The 27321-nt window shown below is 40.0% G+C and overlaps 4 protein-coding genes across 7 annotated transcripts in view; 2 read left to right on the top strand and 2 right to left on the bottom strand.

The window, feature by feature from the left end:
• The window catches only part of LOC116769282 (adenomatous polyposis coli protein-like), a 36303-nt gene extending 23549 nt beyond the window's left edge, over positions 1 to 12754 (top strand). For all 3 annotated transcript variants that reach the window (XM_061529397.1, XM_061529395.1, XM_061529394.1), the window contains 11 exons: positions 21 to 1974; positions 2312 to 2477; positions 2889 to 3001; positions 4963 to 5081; positions 5328 to 5428; positions 5606 to 5649; positions 5725 to 5795; positions 6058 to 6123; positions 6242 to 6318; positions 7253 to 7323; positions 7532 to 12754. In XM_061529397.1, coding sequence (XP_061385381.1) covers positions 21 to 1974; positions 2312 to 2477; positions 2889 to 3001; positions 4963 to 5081; positions 5328 to 5428; positions 5606 to 5649; positions 5725 to 5795; positions 6058 to 6123; positions 6242 to 6318; positions 7253 to 7323; positions 7532 to 11745 — 6996 coding nt within the window. In that variant the 3' untranslated portion in view covers positions 11746 to 12754. The remainder of the gene's footprint in view (positions 1 to 20; positions 1975 to 2311; positions 2478 to 2888; positions 3002 to 4962; positions 5082 to 5327; positions 5429 to 5605; positions 5650 to 5724; positions 5796 to 6057; positions 6124 to 6241; positions 6319 to 7252; positions 7324 to 7531) is intronic.
• Positions 12755 to 13758: 1004 nt separating this feature from the next.
• LOC116769048 (mitochondrial protein C2orf69 homolog) lies at positions 13759 to 19598 on the bottom strand. Of its 2 annotated transcripts, XM_032660027.2 has the most exons (10): positions 19434 to 19598; positions 17064 to 17217; positions 16498 to 16625; positions 16066 to 16170; positions 15774 to 15876; positions 15513 to 15538; positions 15102 to 15257; positions 14709 to 14815; positions 14396 to 14508; positions 13759 to 14016 (listed from the first exon to the last, which is right to left on the bottom strand). In XM_032660027.2, exons 2-10 carry the CDS (start codon positions 17190 to 17192, stop codon positions 13882 to 13884), a joined length of 1002 nt encoding a protein of 333 aa, XP_032515918.1. In that variant the 5' UTR covers positions 17193 to 17217; positions 19434 to 19598; the 3' UTR covers positions 13759 to 13881. The 2 variants fall into 2 exon arrangements, with proteins under 2 accessions (XP_032515918.1, XP_032515917.2); XM_032660026.2 differs by lacking the exon at positions 19434 to 19598 and having other exon boundaries at positions 17064 to 17575.
• Positions 17598 to 19234, bottom strand: LOC133320421 (TWiK family of potassium channels protein 7). The gene has a single exon (XM_061528853.1). The coding sequence runs from the start codon at positions 19085 to 19087 to the stop codon at positions 18014 to 18016; it is 1074 nt and encodes a 357-aa protein (XP_061384837.1). The 5' UTR covers positions 19088 to 19234; the 3' UTR covers positions 17598 to 18013.
• Positions 19599 to 20000: 402 nt separating the features above from the next.
• On the top strand, positions 20001 to 27283 carry LOC116769192 (zinc finger protein 26-like). The gene is made up of 7 exons (XM_032660220.2): positions 20001 to 20244; positions 20782 to 21173; positions 21285 to 21380; positions 21451 to 21927; positions 22082 to 22291; positions 22542 to 23359; positions 23431 to 27283. Exons 2-7 carry the CDS (start codon positions 20908 to 20910, stop codon positions 23745 to 23747), a joined length of 2184 nt encoding a protein of 727 aa, XP_032516111.2. The 5' UTR covers positions 20001 to 20244; positions 20782 to 20907; the 3' UTR covers positions 23748 to 27283.
• Positions 27284 to 27321: the final 38 nt, after the last annotated feature.

Here is a 27321-nt window from a genome sequence, read left to right as displayed (position 1 = left end):
TTTTTTATCTAAAATTATAGGTCACGGCTGCGGTGCTTAGGAATTTATCTTGGAGGGCTGATACAAATAGTAAACAAGTGCTAAGAGAAGTGGGTGCCGTGAAGGGGTTGACAAAAGCCGCTATGACGTGCCAAAAGGAAGCTACACTCAAGTCTGTTCTCTCAGCACTCTGGAATCTCACAGCTCACTGTTCCATGAACAAAGTGGCTTTGTGTTCTGTTGATGGCGCTTTGGGTTTCCTTGTAGACATGCTAAGTTATAATTCACCAACGAAGACGTTAGCCATCGTGGAGAACGCGGGTGGTATCATGCGGAATGTGTCCAGTCATATCGCGGTCCGGGAAGATTACAGGCAAATTCTCCGCGAGAGAAATTGTTTAAGTGTCTTGTTACAACACCTCAAGTCTCCAAGTCTAACTGTAGTCAGCAACTCGTGTGGTACTCTCTGGAATTTATCGGCGAGATGTCCTCAAGACCAACAGTTCCTGTGGGACCATGGAGCAGTACCGATGCTCAGGAGTCTTATTCATTCGAAACACAAAATGATAGCTATGGGATCCAGCGCTGCTTTGAAAAACCTACTTAATTCTAAACCCGGGAAGACACATATAATATCCCTGGACACCACCGCGAGAAGTATGAATTTGCCCGCTTTACCGACCCTTGTAGCTAGGAAACAAAAGGCACTGGAACAAGAACTAGACCAGAACCTTGCAGAGACCTGTGACAACATAGAACCAGCGACCTCACCGACTACAAGCAATAGAGATGAGAAGAATCTTTTTACAGCCACTGAAAGACAAATAGCAATGAATCTAGAAAGGCACAGGATGACGTCCAGCTCGCCGCTCATGGGAACGCTCTCCTCTCAGATATCTTTAAGTCACAGCGCACATCTCGCTAGTTACTTGAGCTGCAGCAATACCCTCTTAAAGGGAGCGCTGGTCACTCGTTCTACAGGAAGTAGTTCTAACAATGTTAATAGATCCGACAGCAAGGACTCGGTGACCAGTACTCATTCTGATTCCGTATTTGAGAGAGGCGCACGTACCGGAAAGGTACCTGTGCCGACGCCCAGAAATAAGGACCTCATGAAAATGGACACAGGAAGTGATACATTCAAATCTCAAACTTTAACAAAAGATCCTTCGTATTTACCATACACCCAACCACCCATACCACCTCCGAGGAGTTCGACCGACATGAGAACCAACTACACAGAATCCGGTTACGACGTCGACCAGGATTCTTGCGACCAACCGATTGATTTTAGTAGGAAATACTCAGAAACTAAGACTGATACGGAGCCTGTAGAAAAATCAAAGTCTGAGTCCAAAAAGTATACGAAAAAAGATAACCCGAATACCTTTGGAGATTACCAAGAGACTGATCTAGATCAACCCACGGACTACTCGTTACGTTACGCGGAACACCAGTCGGAGACGGGCTCGGATATATCAGAACCGCCCGCGCCTTCCGTCCACGAGGACACTATAAAGCATTTCGCGACGGAGGGCACGCCGTACGAAACGCCGATTATTTTCTCCACAGCTACGTCCATGTCCGATCTTCGCATAATCGGCAAAGACGGGAAGCCCAAGACGTCCAGCGTGAAGGAACATCCCGAAGCCATGACTCACTCAGACGAAAAGGACACCTGCTCCATAGAAGACCCGCCGCGGCATAATAACGACGAAGTCACAACGTCACCGCCACAAGCAGTCCCCGAGCCGATAGCGGAGAAACGAAGCGTCTTTGATACGAAGTTCAGCTCGGGAATGATCAGTCCCGAGAAACCTGTGAACTACTGTGACGAAGGAACCCCGGGGTACTTCTCCAGGGTCAGCTCGCTCAGTAGTCTGGGCGAACCCACACAAGAAGACAGCCTGGCCAAGAAGAACGCTCAGGCATCCATCAATGTCGACCCGAGCCCTCAGGAGCAAAGCACTAGTAGTTCAGGAAAAGATAAAGAAGGTAAGACTTGCTTCGGCTATGAGTATGAAGAACATAAGTTAGTCCGTATTAAAGAGATATAATTAATTTTATATCAAAAATACAGTAGAGTTTTCCTCGTATTCCTAATTAATAATTATAGCTCAAGAATAAAAATAATAATCCCCTCATTCGTTTAATAATAACACAACATACGGGGGACGAACCGATCACTTGTCTGGAAAAATATCGTTAACATTAACACTGGACCAGAGATACTATAGTAAACAAGAAACACATCTGAGAATCTACAGTTGGTCAAGAAAACAAACCCGCCGTCACAGGTTATAGTAATATTAAACAATAAACTAACTCCCAGGATCTAAGGCGGTGACGTTCGCCACGGAGGCCGTGTCGATCGAGTCGTCCACCCCGCCCCGCTTCATAGAGGACACTCCGCTTATGTTCAGTCGGTCCAGCTCGCTGGGATCCCTGCCGGAGTGCTCGCAGCAAGACGATCAGGGCTCGGTGGTGTCGGAGATCAGGTAACGTTTAAGAATATGTATAAAATATATTATACCATTTAAAAGAATAGAGTTCATAAATAAGAAAGCTCCGGATGGTAAAACGGAAGCCTTTACTAGGAATTCGCTGTCCGTGCTCGTCATCTGGCTGTGACAAGAAACATGATGATAGACTATTGATATTCTACAGAATGATACAGCAAAACATAGTAAGGAACAAATAGAATAACAAATTAAGGAAGCTCAAAAAGACAACATGTTTTTTGAAACATGGTGATAAGAACCCTTCATGCTCGATATCACCTCGCACTTAGCTGATTACTGTTTTAAAACTAATCATTTTAGAAGTCTCTAAACGCTATTATATAAAACATATTTTTCCTTATATTTTAGTGACTGTGATATAAATACTAATATATGTTTATTCCCCAGCCGGTTGACCTCGGGCTGCATCTCCCCCAGCGAGATCCCGGATTCCCCCGGCCAGTCCGTGCCGCTCTCCCCACGGGCCCAGCTGTCTCCAAGGATTCCTCCCATACATCACGGTACACACAAACAAACATATATGTACATCAATACAGCCTGCTTCCCAGATTTCACTCGACTGCTCTATATATCAGCAACATTACGATAAAGTTACATTAATATCGGCTCAGCAGCTCCTTTGTGAAAGATACAAACGTCACGTAGATATAGAAATAGCCTTTAACGTTATAATAATAGTAGCTTTATTTATTCCTTACAAACTATACAGTTTAAATATTTTGATTGTGATGTAACTGTTTGCTTATCCTAGTTTGTTAGTAGTCTGTTGTAAGGACCGCTCTGGCGGTGAAAGCCTCCTCCATTTCTCTCCAAATGTCTCTATTCCTGGCTGCTCTTTCCCAAGTTGTTCCAGCCGTGGCAACTATGCCATCACTCCAGCGTTTGACCGCCCTACCTTGGCGCCTTTTTTTGTGTATAGGATACCAATTCGTGCCAATTTTGGACCATTTGTTCCCTGGTGATCTTTGTACATGTCCAGCCCACTTCCATTTTTCGCTCATTATTTCTTTAGCTATGTCATGTACCTTGTTGATATTTCTGATGTCTTGGCTTCTCACTCTGTCGCTTAGCTTTAGACCCGAAAGACTCCTGTCCATGCTATGTTGGCAAACTTTAACTTTGTGAGTCTGTTTAGCTACAGCGGCCATGTTTGAGAAGCGTAGGTGAGACAGGGTACCAAACATGTCTGCGTGTCTTTCGTTTTTAGTGAGACCGGAAGACTGCTCTTGAGGTATCTCTTTCATTGCCCAGTACTTGTTATGTTATTTTGATTCTTCGCTCCACTTCTTTATCATTGCATGTCTTAAAAGATATTAAATGTCCCAAGTATGTGTAGCCTCCGACGTATTCAATGTCTATTGACTCTGACTTTAGCGGTATAATTTCACTATTTGTCATCGCCTGAGTTTTCTCCTGGTTAATTTCGAGACCCACTCTTCTGCTCTCTTTGCTGAGTGACTCTAACATGTACTCCATTTCCTTTGGGTCTTCTGAAAACAGTACTATGTCACCTGCGAATCGCAGGTGCGAGAGACGTTTGCCATATATGTTTAATCCTCTACCTTCCCAATCAAGTGCTCTGAAGATGTCTTCCAGTACTGCAATAAATAGCTCTGGAGATAAAGAATCACCCTGCTTCACTCCCCTTCCAATTTCAAAGGCTGAGCCACACTTACTGATTTTAATTCTAGCTTTGCTCTTAGTGTAACTCTCCATCAATATATTGATATGACCATTGTTTACTCCTTGTCTTGATAGAGCTCGCCAAATTGCACTGTGGAATATAGTCTAATGCCTTACTATAATCCATAAAGCATATGTAGAGTGGAAGTCGTGCTGGTGGTATCTTTCAATGATAAGTTTCAAAGTGTGGATGTGATCAGTCGTCGAAAAGCCCTTTACAAAATCAGCTTGTTCTACTGATTGGTGTTCGTCTGAGATATAGGCAAGACGTCGAAGTAGAGTCATTGCAAACACAGACATATACAGACACGGCGTAAGACTGATGGGCCTGTAATTTGAAATTGATTTCGGGTCTCCTTTTTTGAAAAGCAGAATGACATCAGAACATGTCCATTGTTTAGGAATTTCTTTTTTTGATAAAATTAAATTAAATAGTTTTGTTACCGGCAAAGTCTAGGCGTCTATGGAGGCAATAATCATTTCATTTATAATGCCATCAGATGCTGGGCCTTTTTCGATTAAATTTCGTTTTTGTTAAAACATACATGGTGTGCTTTCTCCCATAAGTTATCGGGAGCACGAGATGATCGCAGATGTTTTCTTACTTGTATCTGACGCACACAGAATTGAGAGCCCACTAACCGTATCCCGAGGTCTTTATTATTGATAAATTACTCACCGACTTGCTGAACTGATATGTTATGTTTTTTGTTTGACAAAAGTGCTTGTATTTATATGAAACATACACTAATTCCTTTATTATCATCATATATTCCAGTGGAGTTATTGTCGTCTGTGTTCGAGGAGCGGCCGGCACAGTTCGTGGTGGAAAACACTCCGGCACACTTCTCAGCCAACACCAGCCTCTCCAGCCTCACCATCAACGACGAACCGAGGGTACACACAACACTTACACTAATATACTACTGTTAGACAAAACTTGTAGCTAGTCTCCTTAACATGGGTTTGTACCGTGTAACTACGAACAGAGAGTTTGCTGTTTTTAATTCATATACATGACAGTATCAAAGTGAGCAGAGGAAAAACTAGAAACTATGCGTATGTAGTTTGTTGATGCACGCTCTTGGTAAGGCTACAGCCGACTGCAGCTCATAAATTTAATATATACTCAACTCTTTCCAGCTGCCTTTATTATGTGAAGAAATGAACAAGGAGTCTCGCGTGGAGCACAACGAGACACCGCCGGGACACGAACCCACCGACTCGGAACATCTCGAAGAAAGGTACACAACACTAACGTTGAAGAAATAACATAAATTCAAGTCGGACTACAGAATAAAAATATTTATGGGATATTGGGACCACTGTGATGAATATATTAGCTGTGCCTTTGAATGACTTCTATACGTATTTATTTTATTATATTATGTACTTACATATATTTGTTTGTTTTTTTTCAGTCCACAGCAGATAGCTAAAGATTCCGCCAGCGATATCGTCAAAGGTATTATATTATTATAGTTAGTGAGTTAAATGTTAATAACAAATAATCAATACTCAATAACTTACTTAAAAACAGACGGCGATTCCGATAGCGACCCCCAGAGCGACGGTGTGCTGCAAGCCTGCATAGAGCGAGGCATACAACAGGTACACGCACACTAGGAAATATACTTATATACAATATATATGAGAAATCATTAACATTGTACACCTGGACACATACACACATACACTTCCGCATAACTAATAGTTAGACTTATGGATTAACAAAAACATTTAGAGAAAACATTACATCAATATACATATACACACACACCATAGTTGCTTCAATTATGGTTTATATATAAAGCAAATAACATGTAGAATACTCAGTAAAGACCCGGACATACATATAACTTATTAATTACAGGTGGTGAAGCACAAGGGCCCTCCGTCCGACGGGTCGGCGTCCTACACAGCGAGGAACGATGTTTACGTTAGTACAACATATCAAACAATAAACCGCTTACTATACAATCACAATACCAGCAACAGATACTATTTCTGTTAGTTTCTCCATATGATGTATACATAAATACTTCTTTCTATTACAGAGGTCTCTTCCCGCACACTTGAGGTCTTCCACTGAGACCGTGATGATGTCTAACGACTTCAGGAGCGTTCGAGAGAGGTCTGTTCATGTTATTTACATTTAAAAATTGTACCTTATTTTCTAACACGATTAACTTTATATAGATTGTCATATGGGTGAAACTGACCTAAAATATGTTCTTTACTTATACTATGTTTTTCTTTTATGATAAAAGTCATGATGCAATATGCAATAAACAATTTATTTTCCTAACTGAAAAATCAAAAAACAAATAAACCAGTGTGCCTTAGACCACACGACTGAAGTAAAACTTCCTTCGCTCCATCTATATGTAATATGTATATGCATATGTTTATATACGTATAATACAGACATGTATATACTCGTATATATACACATATTAATTTAGTACAAATCCATCCATCCTTCAATCCATCCATCGAGCCATTCATCCATCGATCCATCCATCCATCGAACCACTCATCCATGCATCCATTCATCCATGCATCCATCCATGCATCCATCCATGCATCCATCCATCCATGCATCCATCCATCCATGCATCCATCCATCCATGCATCCATCCATCCATCGATCCATCCATCCATCGAACCACCCATGCATCCATCCATCCATCCATCCATGAACCGTAACACTCTCTCTATCTGTCTTCACAACTTATATCCCCTCACACTTTCATTCGCCTCGCCCGATCACATTTTCGTAACGCTTTTGTAATCTTCCTCCAAAGCGTGCGTAAAGAAGTTTTACTTCAAAAACTTTAACTATCTTCTATTTTAGAGCAGAGTTGTGTGTGGCCAGACTTAGTTGTCTTCGTCATAATTAATCACTTATTATTTTTTTTCCTAATAAAAGTGATGATGTGCTATGAATGATTTATTTTATTGTAAATCCCAAAAATGCTAACTACCTTTGATTTTATCTTGTCGGTAACTGACACGTGTGTAGATCAGGCCTATGTTGTCGTTATAACAAACCTTCTCATCTCCAGTCCTCCGCCGTTGCCGCCCAAGGAGCGTCGCAGCCCAGCCCCGCCACGTCCGCCGCCGCCGGATGACTTCGGTAACATACAACATTGTTTTATAATTATAGTATGACTTATAACCTCAACTCCTATTTAGTCACACCCACTGTAACCCGGTTTATTGTCATTTTTAAATAGTTGTCATGAAACAATATTTTTTTTTTATTTGGCGATATTCAGATTTGTATCGTTAATATCAACAACAGAGACCAAATTGGCAATAAATGTCCTTATTTTCCTTCGCAGGTCGAAGACAGACCGAGAGAGCCCAGCGGACTCCAAAGCCAAAGTTACCGGTCACACAAAACTTAGTCAGAAACGATTCTCTCAGTTCACTCAGTTTAGACTCGTTTGGTTCTACCGATAGGGAGATATTCGAAGAGACCGTGAAAGCGGGGCTGTCGAGTGTCAACCCTAGAGCGCAATACACTCTCGATAATTGCAAAGGCAAGGCACACTCGGCAGAGAGACGGACGGAACCGAAACATAACAGACACAACAGGTCACTCGATAGAAGCGATAAGATCACCAACAGGGGTCACAAGGTACGGGACCCGGAGTTCGAGAGAAACATCGCATCTGGGGCTTATAACATTAAGCCGAGCAACAAAGTCAAGAAGCTCGAGCAGGAGTTTGCTAATTTCAATGTGGCGAGATCCTCGTATTCATATCACGGAGAAGGTTCTGGAACTCATCAGTCGAGGTTCAGAGGTCACGGCCGGTATTACGACGATGGACCCCCGAGCCTGCCCACCAGAAGCGACGAACCACGCAGGCTGGATAGAAGCAACTCACTCAGTTCACTCAGCAACGATTCATTCGGTTCCACGGACAAAGAAGTGTTCGAACGTTCAGTACGGATAGGAATGTCGAAGCCACTACCGAAAAAGAAGGAGGAACCTAAACTAAGAGTAAGGAGTGACGATCGACTGGAAGTAAGAGAGTCACATAGGAGACGTCGCCGGGACACCAAGCATCAGGGGGCCTTGGACAAAATGGTCGGCGAGGAATACTCGAAGGATAGGGCGATATTGGAAGAAGTTATAGCGCGAGGCGCCGGCGAGACTCAATCAGCTAATCAGAGCGCTCAGTCAAGTCAGTCAAAAAACGTCGAGGCGCCGTCTGCGGGTCCCGCGGCCGCAGACGACGCACGCACCGCGCGAGACAACATTGGCTCTGATGACTCCGCCATACACACCATGGACGACATACAGATCACCATCAACGACACGCCCATATCCATCTTCGACCGATCTAATGAAATGCCCACCGTCGACTCGGGAAATACAACTCTAGACTCGGACTGCATAGAGATGGATAAATCCAACGAGTGTTTGGCGCCGGCGTCCTGCAACACTACGGTGGAATCTGATAGAGACGAGTTAAATCGATCCAATGAATCGTATGCCGATGTTTTGGATGGCTCCTGGAGCGAAGACGAAAAGCACAAGGAATATGATTCAGGTACATTGACAAGAAAGAGTAAACACAAGCCCGAGTGGACGGATGTAACGTATATGGGGGGTCCGGCGAACTTGGAGTTTGAATCCAAGAATAATGACACTTGGAATGAAAACACGTGTCCGGATGACGTCACTTTCCCTACAATTAGTGGCTCTGTTCATATGGTGTCGTCCATGAAGAGCGAGATCGTGGACACGGCTATGGCTCTCCCAGACTTGCTAGAAAAAAGCGAAGCCCCTAATTTGTTCTCAAAACCAGATTTGACTGACAAACTAGACGGAAAGATATCAGAGATTGACGACGTCCATTTGGATGATAAAGCCCTGATTGAAAATATACCCGAGCCAAGCTTCACGTCGCTGGTGGATGAAGCGGAGCCTAAATTTGATTCTATTATGGCGTTAGCTATTGAAAAGGAGGCTGCAAGACTTGCCGCCCAATTGAAAAGTTCCCAATACGCAATGGAAAATAGCGTTACGTCTTTGACGTCGCTGGATTTGGATAACGTGAAACCGCCATCGAATTTAGGTAGTCTACTCTCCCTCAGTGCCTCGGGCCACTGGGATGAGTCAGCTCAAACATCGAGGAAGTCACAAAAAAGTAGGAAGAAGTCACTGCCCGTTGCTCTCATGATGAAAAGAGCTCTTAGCAACTCGATGCATCAAGGAAGCTCCGAACATCTAGATAGTATCCCTCTTAGTTTATTAGACAATGTCAAACCTCCGTCGGAAATGGAAAATCTCGATATGGATGGAAGCATGATTTCAGTGTCGAGTATTGTGTCCGAGGTGGCCGAGACTAAAGATAGCAAGACCCCGTTGATATTCGATTACAAACAACCGGTTCAGGACTTCCCACTGTGCTCTACATTTACACACGTCTTCCACGACTTAGACAAAGTGAATCCGCCTTCATTGTTCGATGAAATAGCAGAGTCTACTTTGGAAGCAGACCAGACAACTGCTCACCAGGTGTACGATGATTGTACATCGAACACTCTGAACGTGATCACTGACATACCGTCCGGCTCAGAGACTTGCACGCCCTTACCATCAGATATCAGCAGCGTCGAATCAACACCAAAAAGACAACGTGATCCTAAATATTTAACCCCCAAAGAAAAACGAAGTGCTGCAAAGCACAGATATCAAACTTATACTATCACGGACACCGTATCTAGCAACGATGTTGTACTGAAAGTAGAATCTGAGGAATTTATAACTTGGACGAAATCTGAAAGCGATAAATCAGACGAATATGTAACCGCCAACTCGGAATCAAAATCCAAACGGCGACTGAGCGCTAAGCAACGAAGACAAGAGGACAGAGCTAGGTATCAAACTCAGACCGTCAACATACATAATATGCTTTCTCAAGATTCCTCTCAAGAAAGAGAACAACTGAATCCTCAAATCGAGAGTCTCAAACAACGATTGGCTGCAAAAAAGACTCTCAAACAGAAACGCATCGAAGATGCAGAGAGATTCAGGACCAGGACACTTAGCGAAGACATACCGCCCTCTCCAACGTTTGTCACAAAAGACGCTAATTTTGAAAACGTTGAAACAACGACCGGTTACGACAGCCTGTCCTCGAATGAATTGAATCACCAACAACTGCTGGACGACCGACACAGCGATGACGTGTTCAGAGACGTGGACAGCGGACACAATGAGGACGACTTCGAATTAAATTCCACTAAAATGAAAACTTACACTAAAAGTTTCAGGAATTATCTGCCCGTCATCGAGAGTCCGGCGTCGGTTGACATGTGCGTCGTTAATAATCTGAAAAACATAGAAATGACCGCCTCCTACCGACGTAACTTACAAAGCGATAAAATTCAGAATCCGAGCAGCAGTGACTTTGCCAGCTTCGAAGGTGACAGCCACTCTGAAGGGAAAGCATTGTCGGAGTCGGATTCGGAAGCACCCACGTCGAGGCCGAAACCGAAAATAATTAAGCCCGAGAGAAGAGATGGAAGTTTAGATTCCAACGAATCAGGTGACAGGGAACATGAAGCTCCTAAAGTCGTAAGGGGTAGGAAAAAAGCTCTGTATGTATCACCTTACAGACGAAACGTACCAAGCCCCAAGAAACAAGCTACGCCAGCAGCTGTTAAAATCCCTCCAAAGTCTGCCCCTACACAGAAACCGACTACCAGTAAAACAGTAGGTGTGAAAGCGCCAACCAAAACAGCTGTGACTTCTAAAGTACTCCCAACTACTTCTCCTAAAAAGACTGCCCTCAATAAATCCCCATCCAAATTAGCTCAAAAACCAACTAACGCGCCGTCTTCCAGCAAACCCGCACCTCTAGTCAGACAGGGTACCTTCACCAAAGAAGAAAGCTCAGTACCCGCAAAAGATCTGCCTGTTCCGAGTAAAAAGTCCGTCGGAACTCGGCCCGGCACCGCCACCTCACCCACAAAAACACTGGCCAACACTTCGCCATCGAGGTTGCCGCAATTTAATCGAACCCGTACCTCCACTGCCAAACCAAATACCAAACAGAATTCAGCAAAACGTGCCTCAGAGCCTATAATGAAAAACTCGCCTTCCAACCACAGCTTACAGAGCAACGACAGCGGCAAAACTATAGTATTGGCACGCGGTTCCCGACAAGGAAGCACTTCAAGCGTGAATTCTGTAGCGTCCTCTAAAACGAAAGAAGTGGAAAGCAAAATTGCGAACCTGTGGAAGAAAGTCGAGCAGACGAAGAAATTACCGGCTAAGGCCGATAAGAGAGTTTGGATTGAGAGCGACAAGGCCGAAACTCCGAAACTCATAAGGAGTTCCACGTTCGAAGGTCAACCGAAACTCAGCCCAGTGTCCACAGCGACCAAGCAAAAGTCCGCGATCGGCATACGAGTGTCGCAGATACCCAGCCTGAGGCCGAAGACGACGCCGGGCAGAGCCGCGAGTCAAACCAATGTCAACAAGAAACCAGCCAACAAAGGATTCTTACGGAAGGGCGGCGGTCAGGTGACGTCATGAATTTAATTATGTACCAAATGATTGGACCGTCCCTAAAACATTTTGAGTTTTTCATCTCACCGGATGATTCTTGTATTGATTTTTATAAGAGAATATATTCAATCAACCCAATAAAAAATAATCAAAAGATAATTTCTTGCTACTTTTTAATATTTTTTTTTTTATCGTGAAGAAGTTTGTGAATTTTTTTTAATTGATTACAAACGTGGACCGACTGTAATGATATATATACTATATCGTATTATTTATATTTCTCGTATGTGTTGCATTTATTTACTAAAGGGACGTAAATATATTTCATAAATATTTTTATATAATATAGTTTTAAGCTGAATCCGCGTCGATGAAGCGTCACAATTTTTTATACAGAATTGATATAATCCTCATACGAATGCTCTCAGCCGTCTGTCCACCGCGGCATCATAGAATTTGTGGTGTGAAAACATGAGCTTTTCTCCTATACAATTCATGGTAATCGAGCGCTATCAGCTAACCCTGTACATAATTCTATATTATAGTTATTAAGGTTACCATTCACATGTATATTTTTCATAAGTATTCATATTATAACTATACAAGCAAGGTCACATAGCTTCGGAGTAAAATTTTGGGCATAGTGTGTTATGTCGTAATTTTTTTACGTCTAGTCAGTTAAAGGTAGGTAAGGGAGGTAGTTTTGGCTTTTGAGAACTTTAAACGGCTTCGCATAAACGATAACATGTCAGTCCGAAAGCGAGCTGGCTTCACACAATACAAATACACTTAGAACATACGACTGTCAGATTATGTTTGAATATTCCAACTAATATATAGTATAGGTATCTTTAATATGATTTACTTAATAGCTGAAGCTTCCGAGTAATTCCATACTGTAGCATCCGTAGTTTAGACGTAGTTATTCCTCTTGGTTGTACCAGTAGCGGTTGTACCGACGAGCCAGTCTAGATAGATTTATTATATTATTAGTATTAAGTTGCGTCATTCTATGGTAATAAATGAATTTACCGCCTGCATTAGTTTTATTTATACCTAAATGAAAGTTACAAGAGACGACACCTCTCAGCATTCCAGGATTCACGTTGCAGGGAGAAGAACCCCAACAGTGCCTGGGACTTGCGACCCAGGTGTAGTCTCCATGAGCCCCTATCTAACTCGCGTTCAACGCTCACTTCCACTGTCCAAGGTCCTCTCTCTACCTAACCAAATTTGAAACGAACCTACCAGGGCTGCCATCGACGCACGTTCCAAGAATGAACTGATGTTAGTTCTGGACAGGCCCAAGTCTTAGCACGTTGGAGAGATTTGGCTGTTTTACCTCTCGCTGCCACTTCTACCGCATACAAACCTTCGACGAACCTATTCTTAGTGAGCTCGTAATACTTGTTGACCTTGATGGCATGGTCTTTGGGGATGTTGGTTGCCCAAGGAACCGCATGTTTTTGATATTAGTATCGTGTATACTTCTATGTGGTTCACATAAAATCTGTTACTTTGAATTAATTATAGACAGACGCTTCACATTAATTTATTAGTATAGATATTCGTCATGTGTTAAGCTTAAAGAAAATTTATGAATTAACATTCTGCATAGAAAGATATTATTCTTGATATTATGTGTTATAACACTTCTTAAGCGGCTCTGTACTCTACACCCAGAGTTCGGGGAGCGAGGAAGAACTTACACATTATTAAAAAAAGTAAGCTTACATCGAAACCTGGCAAGTACCAGTGTGATCTTTTCCGAGTCATATGTACTTTCTAAGAGTATTTAGACACCACTGACGGACGGTGAAGGAAAACATCGTGAGGAAACCTGGTCTTATAATTTCAAATTATAAGATTGAAATCGCCAACCCGTCTTGAGCAAGCGTGGTGATTAATGCTCTAACCTTCTCCATGTGAGAAGAGGTCTTTGCTCAGCAGTGGGCTCCGATAGGCTGATGATGATGATGGGGCTTACATGAGCCCAAAAAGCTACTATAGATTGTGCCAGCAGTAAACAAAAGTAATGCACAAATTATACTATGTATTTATTTCTTAAAAGTATAATTTTAACAAGTTGAACATTATCTTTGAATAACACATTTAACATTTTTGCCAAACAAGTAATTAGATAGCTATACGTATGTTAGTTCATCAATTGGATGTGTCATCGTCGGAGTCGCTGCCGGGTCCCGGGTTCGAGTCCTGGATCTGCTTGAAGTTCCCGAGCACGGAGAAGTGCATGTGGAGAGACTGCGGCCCGGGAGGATCGTGAGTGTAACGGTGAACCTAAACACGGATTTGTTCAAAAGATTCATCGACTGATCCATAACATACTATCAATTTGTCACTAGTTTTTACATTTCTCTCCCCTGGATATTTAAGTCGTCCTCAAAAAAAAGCTATCAATTTATTTACCCGCGTGTTGAAGACAAATACAGACCGAATCAACCAAAGACAATTGGGAAACGTAGCCGCAATTTGTTCAAGCAAGCAGACGTAAAGGATAGTGGTATGTACTGAGATACCTAACTATTTCTTTATATTTACTGAGACAACCATCATTATAAATGAAAAAATAACCTATTAGGAGATTTGCAATGTTTTTATGTGAAGAAAAATCAAACTACCCTATCCTTCATCCAGCCTCTTAGAGTGTAGAGCGTACCTTAGCACCGAGTTTCTTGAGCAGACTGCTGAAGATCTTCTCCTCTCTGCCGATCCACGGACGACTCTCGTCCTTGATCTGGTAGGGACTGACGTGGATGTAAATATTTACACCTGTTACATAATACGTTTACGCCTGTTAGTGATACATAGAGAATACTATGGAATATTCTGATATACAAAAATATTTAAGTTTTTTAACAGTTCATAATCATTATGAGTACAATTATTCAGCCACGTGAAGCTTCCATCCCTGTTCCTATTCGAATGACGGTACCACTATATCCGTTCCTACTTGGTGGTGGCAGCGGTACCTCTAGTGGCGATCGTCTCCAGCAGCGAGCGCGCCGTCAGCCAGGTGTTCTTACCACCAGCGTGTCCGCCGTCCAACCAGTACATGTCACAGATGCGACCCGACAACCTGACAATATATATCAATATTAAACGTCATCCCCTATGAGGGTAGATTCAAAGTCGCCAGTTCACCGCTTGAGAACATAACATCTATTCATTTCTATATCGAGTGATTTTGCCTACTATTTAAGTTTTGATGAAGAAAAAATAAAATAATATATATATATATATATATATATATATATATATATATATATATATGTATGTATACTCTAGCTATGTTTGTCGTCAAGCGAAAATTTGTGTTCAACTAGGCATATGGTATCGTTGTGTCTGAACTCAAGCGATTATACCTCATCATGTGTTCGTCTCCGGGCGTGAGCGTCTGTGTGTAATGGAACTCGTATATTATCTGGTTGAGCACCACACAACCCTTACTGAACCCCACCAGCGAGATGGAACTCTCGTCCAGCGCGAGGGATTCCCTCCACCACAAGGGATCTCTAGCTCTGAAACAGAATATAAAATAACAGACGATTATTGACACGCGAATGACGTCACAGATCGATATGAATCAATAGAGTGAAGCAAATTTTTTTATGAAGCATATGTACGTGATATGATATACTAAACAAAAAGTAAATATATAAAAAAAAGAAACCCAAAAACAACTCGATAATTACATAAATCGATTTCCATCAAGTTTGTATTAAGCGTTACCGAATGATGCGGACGCAATAACATCTAGAACGGAACCTACTCACGAGCTCGGCTCCCGGGGAACGGCTGTCTGAAACACAAGGGAACACACGGTGTAGGCGACTCTTACTACCTGACGGTTTAGAACCATCACTCAAATTTACGCGGCTAAATATACGAAACTGTGTCACAATCTGCCTTATACATATAAATCGGCTTTTCAGCAACCGTGGTCACGGATAAACGCTTAGCCATCAATAAAATTTACTTTCATTAAAATATAATTAATAAAACTATATATATATAGGTATATGAATATTCCTCACGCGGCATCCTTCAACACTGCTGTCCGGCGACACATCCCTCAACACATCCAAGAGTTCTCTCTCTGACATCGTTTTCATTCTGATGCTTACATTTTTCAGCAATCTACAACAACGACAGTCAACTATATTCATAATATAAAGTTAATTAAGAGAATTTAATTCATCTTTAGGGTTCAGAGTATCGAAAAATGCAAGAAAAACTTATAAATATCAGAATTAATACAAAATAAAATGCAAATTGTGTAATAAAAATGATAATGCTACTGACTTGAATACGACAGTGAGCACTCACCTCTCTAGATGTAACAAGGCGTGGTGTGTCGGCGTGTGGTCCGGGACACCGGCGTTGTTACTTGGAACAAAGTTGTCGTAACAACTGAAGCTCTTGAACTCTATCCTGCAGATGATCGTCAGTGATATACAGCGTGGTCACTACTTACACGACACATATTATAATAACAAAAAAAACGAGCCTTTAAACTGACCACGATCTGGTTCCACCTCGTGTTATGGTGTAACCTAGTAATACGTTATACCTATATTTGTACGAGAATTAAAAGAAAATCGTTAACTATTACTAAATGTGTTTTTGCTAGTAAGAAGTAGAAACCAGATTAATGTTTCCTAGAAATGTAATTTGCAGACTTCAAATTCGAAGGTGTTAAAGGAAAATGTGAAAATGTCAAGCGGTACCCGGTTCTGATTAAAAAATGTTATCAATCACCTCGAAGGTCTCACAACCACGATGTGTTTGTCGACGAAGCTTTCCCCGAGCATGCGGGCAGTGCTCTCAAGGTTCCACTTCACGTAGTGTCTGTTATCACGGTGAGCCTGCATCGCCTCTGGATAGTCCTTTAGATATTGACAAAAATAAATCCATTGAAATCATTTTAATTGCAGAACAATGTCCAGCGTGTTGTAATATCGAGATCTAAGATTTTCGCGAGTTTTATTCATTTAAAAGAAACTAATATTTTTCAGATAAACTACGCGTGATTTATTTTTGTAAAAAAACTACATACTCCCGACGTTTCGGTTACTTTTCAGCAACCGTGATCACGGGCAGACGAGATGTGAATCTGTGTGTGATGTGAAAAACGTGTTGTAATATTGAATTTGTGATTTGATTTGTTTATATATAGTTTGTTAAATCGTTCCTCAAAAATGGCAAAAGCTAGTTAAATGAACTGCTAGAATGTTATTTTAAAATAAACCAAGTATTGAAGAGATGACAGAAAATCAATCAAGTCCTATCTGTTCTGTTCCAACCAGCAGGCAGCAGGCCCTCACCTGGACATCTCCTCCAAAGAAGACCAGCGTCTCCGCACCGCGAGCTGCGTCACTGATCGCCGGACGAAATATAACATCATTCACACGACCCTCGTACCCGGAAACGCGTCGGAGACGAAAAGGCAGCATCGCGTTCACTCCTCGGCATACATTGCTACAGACGATTAAAAAATATTTGAATAACCCATATTGAACAGTTCAGCTCATATAAAACAAAGTAGTCTTCATTTTATCGAAAACAATTATAACATAACCAAATTCTCCACCAATTTATTAAATATTTAATTCTTGTATTTATATTTCCGATTTTTTTTTTCTCATCAATCACGTCAGTATTTGCTCTGGAACCCGGTTCGTAAGTCTTAATCTAACGATAACTGATATAAAATCTTAATCATGTAAAAAATCATTGAAATCTGTTCTGTGGTTTAAAAGTAATTAAACAAGGAATATAAATGCCCACAGACATTTGGGTCATACTTAAACATTCGTCTTTTTGCGTCGGGGGTTGGAAACAGATATTTAGAGAAAAAATAACATATAAGCACATAACTTTAATCACATTAATTGAAAGCATCCGATATGTCACAAATTAATTGTTAATAAGTATAAAAATAGCATTTTCCGCTTAAAACTATAAATAAGACCTTCTACGAATAGAATATCTTTTAGTACATGAAAATATTGTCAAAAAATAAATATGAAAAGTATTCACTAATTGTTATTTCATATATTAATAACAGGCAAAACATTAAAATAAATTTATTCTTTATCATGAATATTAGTAAAAATTGTACAAATACTGATCAGTAGCTCCCATAACTCAGCCGGAGATAAAAAACAAAATGCCAAACTGAAGCGCAATGTTTAAAATACAGACCATTGTATTTTAAAAGAGACTTGTAACATACAAGTACACAGAAAACCTACTCTAAACTATTATTTGTGTATCATTTAATATGCCTCGTTTGTTTCTGATGGTAATATTTGGTGTCGTTCATGCAAACCGTAATTTTCAAAGTTATATCATCCAGACAATTCTTCAGATCCTGTCTCAGCTCCCTAACTTTGACCCTTACATCTTCACACATCAGATTGTAGCACATTGCTACCAATCCCATACCGAGGAGGACGTAAATAAAGTTTATAACCAGCTTCAGATGAGATCCCTCGGCAGAATCAGCAATGTTAGCTCCAGGCACAAAATCCCCGAAACCAATCTTGCAGAGACTTATCACACAGAAATATGTAGAATCCAGATAATTCCATTTCTCCCAAGCACCAAACATGATTGTCCCAGTCAGTATATAGAATGAAATCACCCACAAACAGGCTGTAGATGGCACAGTGATCTTTCTTTTGACCGGTTGCAATTCTCCATCTTCTAGCAAAGGGTCTTCCCTCCGGCTGCACTCATAAGCAGTTATGTATAACCATTTAAAAGATTGAGCTAAAACTTTACCCATATTGCAAAAATAAAGTACATAGATTGGTATCCCAAAACAGGCATATGCAATAGTACCAATCTTTCCCCACAGTGTTTTCGGCACAACATTACCATAGCCAATCATTGTGAAAACAGACAAGGAATACATAAGAGCAGCTGGGAATGACCATATATCCTCTGAAGATCTCCCGTTATATCCTAGATGAACTGCCGTTGTGATGTTGTTCTGAAAGTCTTTCAATACACTATTGCTACTGGCCATCCATGCTGTGTAGTTCAAGACATTATACTTGTTAGTGATGCCCCACAGTTGCTCGACACAGCTCTGACGCCATTTGATGACTCTCACTAGCTGCATGTCTGGACTGTCTTTCTCTATATGCATGAAGCTCGCAGCACCTAAGATCGCATAGCAAACCACCAGCGCGCCAACACCCACTTGTGTAAACATAAATGCTATAAACTTCCGGAGACAGTCTTTTATTTTTTCACGGGGATCGCTGCCTGTTGTCGACGACGATTCCTTGCTCCTGAAGGATCCGTGGAAACTCGAGTGTAAATTATGGGATCGTTCCATTTCAAAATAAATATTATCGATATAATAATTTGACAGGGTTTACGTATAGACGACTACGACGTTTGTGGCAAACTATTTTTGTAACCGGCCTGGCGGAGGGCCAAAAGTACTCTTGATTACAAACATTACATTTATATTTGTTACTTCATATGTGATGTAGCGAAGATAATCATAATAACAATTAATTTACATCTAAATGACAAATAAAAAGAAATCACTATAAATTTTATACATTACCAAGAATTTCTTTAAAAATACATTCAATATTAAACGAGGTTTACATTTAAGAACTTTATAATTTATATCTCTATTATTTTACTAAAAATTTATGTAAATATTCACTTACCGTTTAAAGAAATTTTTTATAGAAGTTATAATTTTAGTGTAAATATATAACACAATTTAAATCAGTTAGCTTAAAGAATGAATTGAATAAAGAATAATTTTATGTTTAATTCTAATATCTTTAAATAAACAACGATTACATAGGTAGGTAGTGTTTATATTTTTAAGTCAATGTCAAGTATTAATATTATCAATTTTGCCATTATTAGTGGTCATACCATGTATTTTCAGAATACTTTTGTTTTATTACAAAGTTTAATAAATTATTTTAAAGTTGTTACGTTTTTAAAGAATTAAAAAAAAGTTAACAACTAAAAATAAAATTCTTTTCAAGATTTAATAATAACAGTTTTATTACTTACTTTTTTATATCTTTTTTTAATAAAGTTGTGAATTTGTAACGATTAAAATTTTAATAGCCAGTTTACGTTTTTAATTCAGAGGTGATATTTTTATTTATGAATATAATGTGAAAATTCAAAACATATTGTATACGAATTTCAAAATTATTTCGTTAATTCCAAGTATAGAATTTAAAGAACTCTTATTTTCTTTACATTAAGGTTTCTAGCTTAGCAAATGATTTGAATAAAATAAAATTGAAATAACCAGGAGCCTCCAAAAAGATATTGATTTTTTTTCTACAACAATTTGCCCACAGATGTCAAATCCAAAATTCACACGTTTTCTTGGCGTTGTTTGTCGTCCGGCGTTCCATTTTTTATCGTTTATGTTTTATTTCGGCTGTTGTAATGTAAAATGTAACGTTGGACACTTGTCCGATATAGATTTATAAGTTTTTGCCAGATTTTGTAAGTACAAATTAATTTCTACATTAAAGCAAATCATATCCTCTAGTACTTGTTCTTCCAAAAAAATTCCTTCGAAATGTTTTGTAAAAGATTTTTAAGATTTTTGTTCATAAATTAAAAAACCAAAGATAACACGCTTTTCCGGCGACTTTTCTATCATATATGTTACATTGCTTAATGTATGATCCTTTGAAACAGTAGTATAGTCAAGGTCGTCAGTGACTGATATATACTATAATTTGGCAAATTTCTAACATCTTGTAAAGATAATTAATATTTAATAATGTATTCAAATTTGTATTCATAAAAAACGAATTCTCTAGTATGTCAAGTGATATTTCAAAAAAAAAAACCAAATGATAATCCTTTGACCCCACTTGTGATAATGTTTACACAGCAAAACGATTTTCAATGGAAAATATCTATTACTTGCATTATTTCTTTTCATTGAGATATGGATTGCTTGTTTGTTATTTATTTTTAAAGTTCAAACTTATATTATTAACTAAAAATTGCCCATTGTGATTACAATTTCAGGGAAGTGACATAAATTCTAAACATGTAGGTTGCGGAACACAATTAAGGAAATGTATTCAATAGCAGCACAAACACCCATTTGACAGACATAGATGCTCAATAAATGGATTGCACATAATTAAGGCTATGATGGCTTCGCACACACAACCCAATAGACCCAGCTCCATCATGAGCCCAAAACCTACTACAATCGATTTAGTTGGCGGAATCTACTGTAACATATGTAACTTGATATATGCAAATAAGAAGGATTACGACCTACATTACACTAAACACGAAACTGGCGGCAAGGACATAGTTTACACTTGCGTAGTGTGTAGAAAAGAAATCTCAGGCTATCCAAGCTTTCGTGGTCATTGTTACACAAGTCATGTCATCAAAGAGAGATTTAAGTGCGTATACAACAACATGTTTTATCTTTTATTACATTTTGGCTGGCTTTAACTACTTTATATAAGTTGGGATGTTAGAAAAGTATTGATAATAAATATTTTACTTTGCAGATGCGAACACTGTTCAAAATTATTTTCAAAGTTTGCTTCACTACGAGAACATGTCATGGTAATGCATAGATTCAGATGCAACACTTGCAAGAAGGAGTACGTGTCATTATTGACTTGTATTTGCAATAATTTAAGATTCATTAGTAATAAAAGTTTGATTTTTCAGATTTACATCAAAAAAAGAATTGAAATTGCATGAAATTATTCACAATGACAACGACAGTCCTCCTTATGAATGTAAAGCGTGCGGTGAGGAGTTAGACACTCTGGAAGACTGCAAGAATCATATAGACGTACACTCAGCATTCATATACTTTTGCCCCATATGTAATGAAAATATATCAAATAAAGAAAACTCCAGTGAGCATTTGAAGAAACATTTTGGACATGTGATTAATACAAATACTATTGAAACACAAAAGAGTTTGGACAAAGAGGAAAATTCAGTTGAGAGATTGGGCGGGATTTCGTGTAGTTATTGCTCCCAGACTTACAAGAACCGTATGGAATTTGATGCCCACTTCTCATGCGACCACGGAGACAAAGATATCATATACAGCTGTATTGTGTGTGCAAAGCAGTTTGAGAAGTATTCCGTATTTAGTCATCATGCTTACAATCACTTCACCAAAGGAAGATTTTGGTCAGTACTCATTTACTATGAACTATATATTTTTACTCATTTAGGTAATTAAATAAAATGCTTTTAATAATATTGTATATCTGAATACTAAAAGTAACTATCTGTAACTAGATTAATATGAATATACTGAATATAACTGAAATGTTTATTACAGTTGTGACATATGCCGGAAGACATTCAACCGTCTCTCCCTACTGGTGACTCACACGGCCGCCTGTCAGACCGATGCCGAATGTAAGGGGAAGCCGTTCACTTGCTATCAGTGTGGACACCGCTATGTGACGGAGATGAGGCTGAGGGAACATCTGAGGGATATACACGGTGTACACTGTGTCATCTGTCCGGAGGAAGGCTGTCAGGAAGTGTAAGCATATGAAATTAATATATTATTATACATCAGAATACATTTTATTTTTATTTATTATTTATTATATGTATTTAGTTAGGAAAACGATATGAAGCTGTTTTTCTTGTGTAGCCATTTCGACTACATTGTCAGTAACTATAATTGTATAATGATTTATTTGCGAACCTCATCCCAAAGTCCTCGGAGATGCAGTCGCGGTCATTAGTGGATGATAAGGTTATACGATTTATCGTAATTAAAATTGCAGATTTGCCACACCAAAAGAATTGGTATTCCACCAACGTGCGCACCAATCCGACCGGAACTGGTGTCGCCAGTGTGGCCTGTTGTTCACCGGCCTCGCCTCCTGCGAGCGACATCTCGACGTCCACAAGAAGAAGCTGTATGTGTGTCCGGTCTGCAACAAGAACTACAGCGAGAAGCATCTCATACTGAAACATATCTCACAACATTTTGAAACTGTTTTGCACATTTGCAAAGTGTGCGGGAAGGTCTACAACGCCAAGAATCGTCTGATCGAACACTTCAAGTCGCACTCCGAGAACAAAACCCACAGTTGCACCTATTGCGACAAGAGTTTCGTGAAAATTGGCCAACTGCAGCAACATCTGAACATACACACGGGCTCCAAGCCATACAAGTGTCCGGTCTGCTCGAAAACGTTCGCCAGCTATCCCAACTGGCATAAACACTTGCGTCGAATGCACAACGGCGACGGAAAAAATTATAAGAAACCAGATATCGACAACGAAGAAGAGAACATCCACGATGAGAACGTGGAAGAATATCCTGGCGCCGATAGAAGTGTACAGAAGACAGACGCGTCTCGAGAAGACAAGCACACGCACCTCAAGGTAGACGCGGAACCGGCTGGTAATAAGGAATCCAGACTGGACACATACATCTATTACGAACCGAACGACAGCACCATGGAGTCAGACAGCATCGATCACGCCGTCATCGAGAAGGAGTTGGAAATATTCGAGAACACAAACGACGAGGGTATCGGCAACATCACGAAGTTTGTCAACGTCTTGGCCACGAACAATACGGTGTGCGTTGGCGGTGAGTGGACAACTTTCAAAATCATATTGAGATTATGTAGCGTCTTAAACAAATATTATTTAACATTCCAGAGAGTTCCGAGTCGTCGGCAGCCAGCGCCTTCCCCGCCGAGTACGGGCCAGAGTTCAGCGGGGTCATCGACCTGGACGACCACATGTTGCCTCACATCGATCCGCTGCTCATCAACAGCCAGCCGCCCCCGCCCTACGACCAGTTGGCCGACTCGTTGGTCGACTCGCTGGCCGACTACACCGACAACTTCGCCGAAGCCTACGCCCCCCCCAAATGGGAACCCATCATCACCAAGGTGTACCAGGACTACTCCTACGGTTACGGAGAAATGGTCGAGTCCAACCGACTGTCCATAATGAACACAGATATATTTTGAAAGTTTTTTTTTACATATTTGACATATTTTTGTAACTTACCCGCAGCTACCTCAGTTAGTAACGATGATGTACCTCACTTTACAATATGATGTATTTTAATGTTGATATAGTATACACTTTTAACATATATCCCACCAAGCATTTAATGTTAACATAATTCATAGTTACACTACCTCATTTAGTTAAGGCTCTCATGTTCGCTTACACCCGGAACCTCTCCAGCGCCGTTCGTGTTGTTTTGTACGAAATTATTTGTACGGAGCGGAGTGAACGAGTTAAGTCTGCTCTTCGATTTATTTGATAATTAAAACGGGCTTTAATATGTATCTTGTATTGTATGCAGCCGAGTCGCGGTCCGCGTCCCCGGACGAGTTATACACAAGACTACCACAGCCTATACACTATATACAAGATTATATACACAGTGCATATACACGTTAAGATATTTACAAGTAGTTTTCAATAGTTGTTTAAATCAGTTCCTACAGTCTGTCCGGGGGCGTGAACTGCGACCGGATAGTTTTGAATGATTTCCAAAGTCTTAGTCTTAGCCTAGGTCTCGGTGAGCGTGTGTAAATATAACGTACCTCTGTTCTTATCTTCGCGGCAATCTGTAACTTGCATTTCAACCGCGCTTCATTTCCCGGTCACCGGCCGGCTGCTCGCTGTTAACTTTAAACGCAAATACCGTGACCTTGCTATGTGTAAAGCTGCTACTACTACGCGTGTTACGTGACGTTGTTTTTCGCGCGGGCGGCCGGCGGTGACGTGCTCGTGCATTTCGATTTCGATTCCTTTTATTTCATTATTATTATTATTCCTCCGCTCGGGGGGTCATGGACGCAAAGCGTTTATGGTATTAGTGTAAGTGAATCGATAGTGCTGTGATATTTTATGTATATTTAGATGTAAGTGTAGCGAGCGTAGTATAACGAGTACAAAAACATTATTTATAACAGCGGTCTCCTTGCATTGACGGTGGACGGTGACGTCATCGCTGACGGCGGTCCGCTACGTGGCGATGACGTCACCGTCCAGTGACACGTCACCGATGAACGACAAACACTAAAGAGATATACATGCGGTTGGTGTTGTCTGTTATGTATGGTCTCATCATTCGCGATAGTCTTAGGACTAGGAAATAGGACAATTTACAGCCGTCGCCCGTATGGACGGTGAGATGCGATGAGTACACATATCTACCGAGCAGAGGGTAGAGTGTTGGAGGGGTCCATACGAGGTAACTACAGACGAACGAACTCACCCTGGCAGGTGACTGCATAGTAGTGTAGACACGAGAAAAATATATGATAAAATATTATCTCCGGAATATAGTTTCGAGAAAGTGTAATATTTACAAGAAATGTTTCGGAGATGGGGGTCTTAGTGATAAACGTATCCAAAGACTGGAAAGTATTTATAAGTTCGATGAACTTAATGTATTGGAGTTTAATCCGGGATAACAGTCAGATGTGAACCAGAACCAACAGGATCAGCTCCGCGTGCAGCGGACCCTCGCCGTCCGCGGGCCGGTACAGCATCAGGTATGGAAACCGATTGCAAAGGACATACGCACGAGCAAGTCTAGCGGCATGCTTTGGGAGATTACAAAAAAAATTGCTATCATTAAATGCTAGTGATGTCATGCAAGTAATTGGCTGTTCAGCTGAAAATTCTGCAATGTTGGATCCTCCGGGTCCTCTTGCGGTAACGAATCTTACACGTTTAATGTATCTGCGCTGTAGTTAGCCATCTAAAGTTAGTGTCGTGTCTGATTACGTTGGATGAAGCTTGTAAATAAACTTGTGGTGTAATGTTTCACTGATTCGTTCCGATATATTATTATAGTTTTAACTACAGCGCAGTGTAACTGTCTCGCGCTAGCTCTGATGCAAAATACACTGCGACCAACTGAAATTTAAAAAATAAAATGTAGTTCCCGCGTTCTGAAGGCTGTATGTAAATTTTTGTTTTTTTGAATGAACATCGTGTGTCGCAGTGCTTTTTGTTCCGTCACGACAGTAATAGTATATAATGATTGGTGGTGTTGCATAGTCTTAATAAGTCTCGTCGTTCAGTGTAACAGTACTTATTCAAAACTTCTATAATCATTAAAATTATTACACTATATAATATTTCGTCGCAAAGGTAACAATATTGAGATTGACGTCGCCATTTTAATGACAGTTCGATTCCAAATATAAAATTGTTACACTTGAAAGTTTTTACTCTTATCTACATACGTTTACAATTTTATTAAAAGATATTAAGTACTATGAGTATTTAAATCTTAAATTATTTCTATTCTATGATATATACGGTATATGTAAGAATTATTTTTGATAAAAAAAAAAGAAAATGTCGTGATTGTGACCTTTGCGATCTTTATATGTCCCTAGCTATAGGTTTTTTAGGTTAGAGTCGAGCACAGGGTATTGTGGTTCTATTTTACGGATGTGTTATTTAAATATCTCGATAGTTAAGAGTTAACACCCGCTGATAACGATGGTCAAACAATACTACCTCAATACCCGTCATGTGTAACAGATAGTTTGAAAAAAAAAAAAATTAACTGTCATTGAATAAGTTTAAAATGAGTTTTGTGACTCTCTCTCAATCTAACTGTCGAACATACCGATGTATTAGATTTAAAAATGGAACTTCGTATGAGAAATATTCGTTTAGCGCTTCAAGGTTGTTGCATTTTAGATCGTTTATAGCGTCTTATTTTCTGTGTCGATGTTGGTGTTAAATATAAAATTGTTTGTAAGAGTTCCTCCTCGCTGCGTCGAAGGCCAGGGACCGCGGCCTATCCTCGGCGAGTTCGTGACTTTGGCGAAATGTGTATTTTATGTCGCGTTCGATGTAGCGTTTCTTTTAGCTTCGAGGATACATGCAGTAGTTTATATTCGCTGGTCGAATGTATGATTTGCCGAGCGCGTTGAATTTCTACCGTTCGTATTGCGACGGACATGTTTGACGTGAGAACGTTGTGCGAGAAGCTTTTGAAATTGTAAATAAAATTGCTGACCTTTGATGTATTTGATTCCTGAATGGATTTTTTTTAAGATAGTTGTATCGCTTGTAAGTTCAGATACTGTAAAGCATGGTCCGCGTTGTTATTTCTGTCTTACGACACACGGCTGTATTGCTGTATTTGAATTGTTTCCATTTTCAAATCCTCCCGCGCTTTATTGTTATGGTGTCCATATAATGTATGTTTTTTTTTCTTTACGTATTTTAAGCTTTTTATAACTGTAACGACCGCCCGTGATCCGGCTTTACAGTATTATTAAATAAATGTACCGATCTACCTCTGCAAACGCATGCCTCCATAAATACAGTAATTATAGTTTTTGTTAATATTTTTGTATGTTATTTAAAACAGATAGAGTTTAGGGTAAATAGTTTATAATAACTGTGCTGTTTCAAGAGAACGATAATGTAAGCATGTTCAGTTAAGTAGATATTACACTCCAATAAGAATTGTATCGGAAATAAAAATACAACATAATAAAGAAAATCTGAATAGTTACTTTGCTTTTTTATTATGAATCCTTTGTTTGTATAGAG

This window comes from Danaus plexippus, chromosome 5 (assembly GCF_018135715.1).
Source record: "Danaus plexippus chromosome 5, MEX_DaPlex, whole genome shotgun sequence".
NCBI classification, from domain to species: domain Eukaryota; kingdom Metazoa; phylum Arthropoda; class Insecta; order Lepidoptera; family Nymphalidae; genus Danaus; species Danaus plexippus.
Note: the sequence above shows the minus strand (reverse complement) of the source record. Positions and strands in the feature narration are given on the sequence as shown.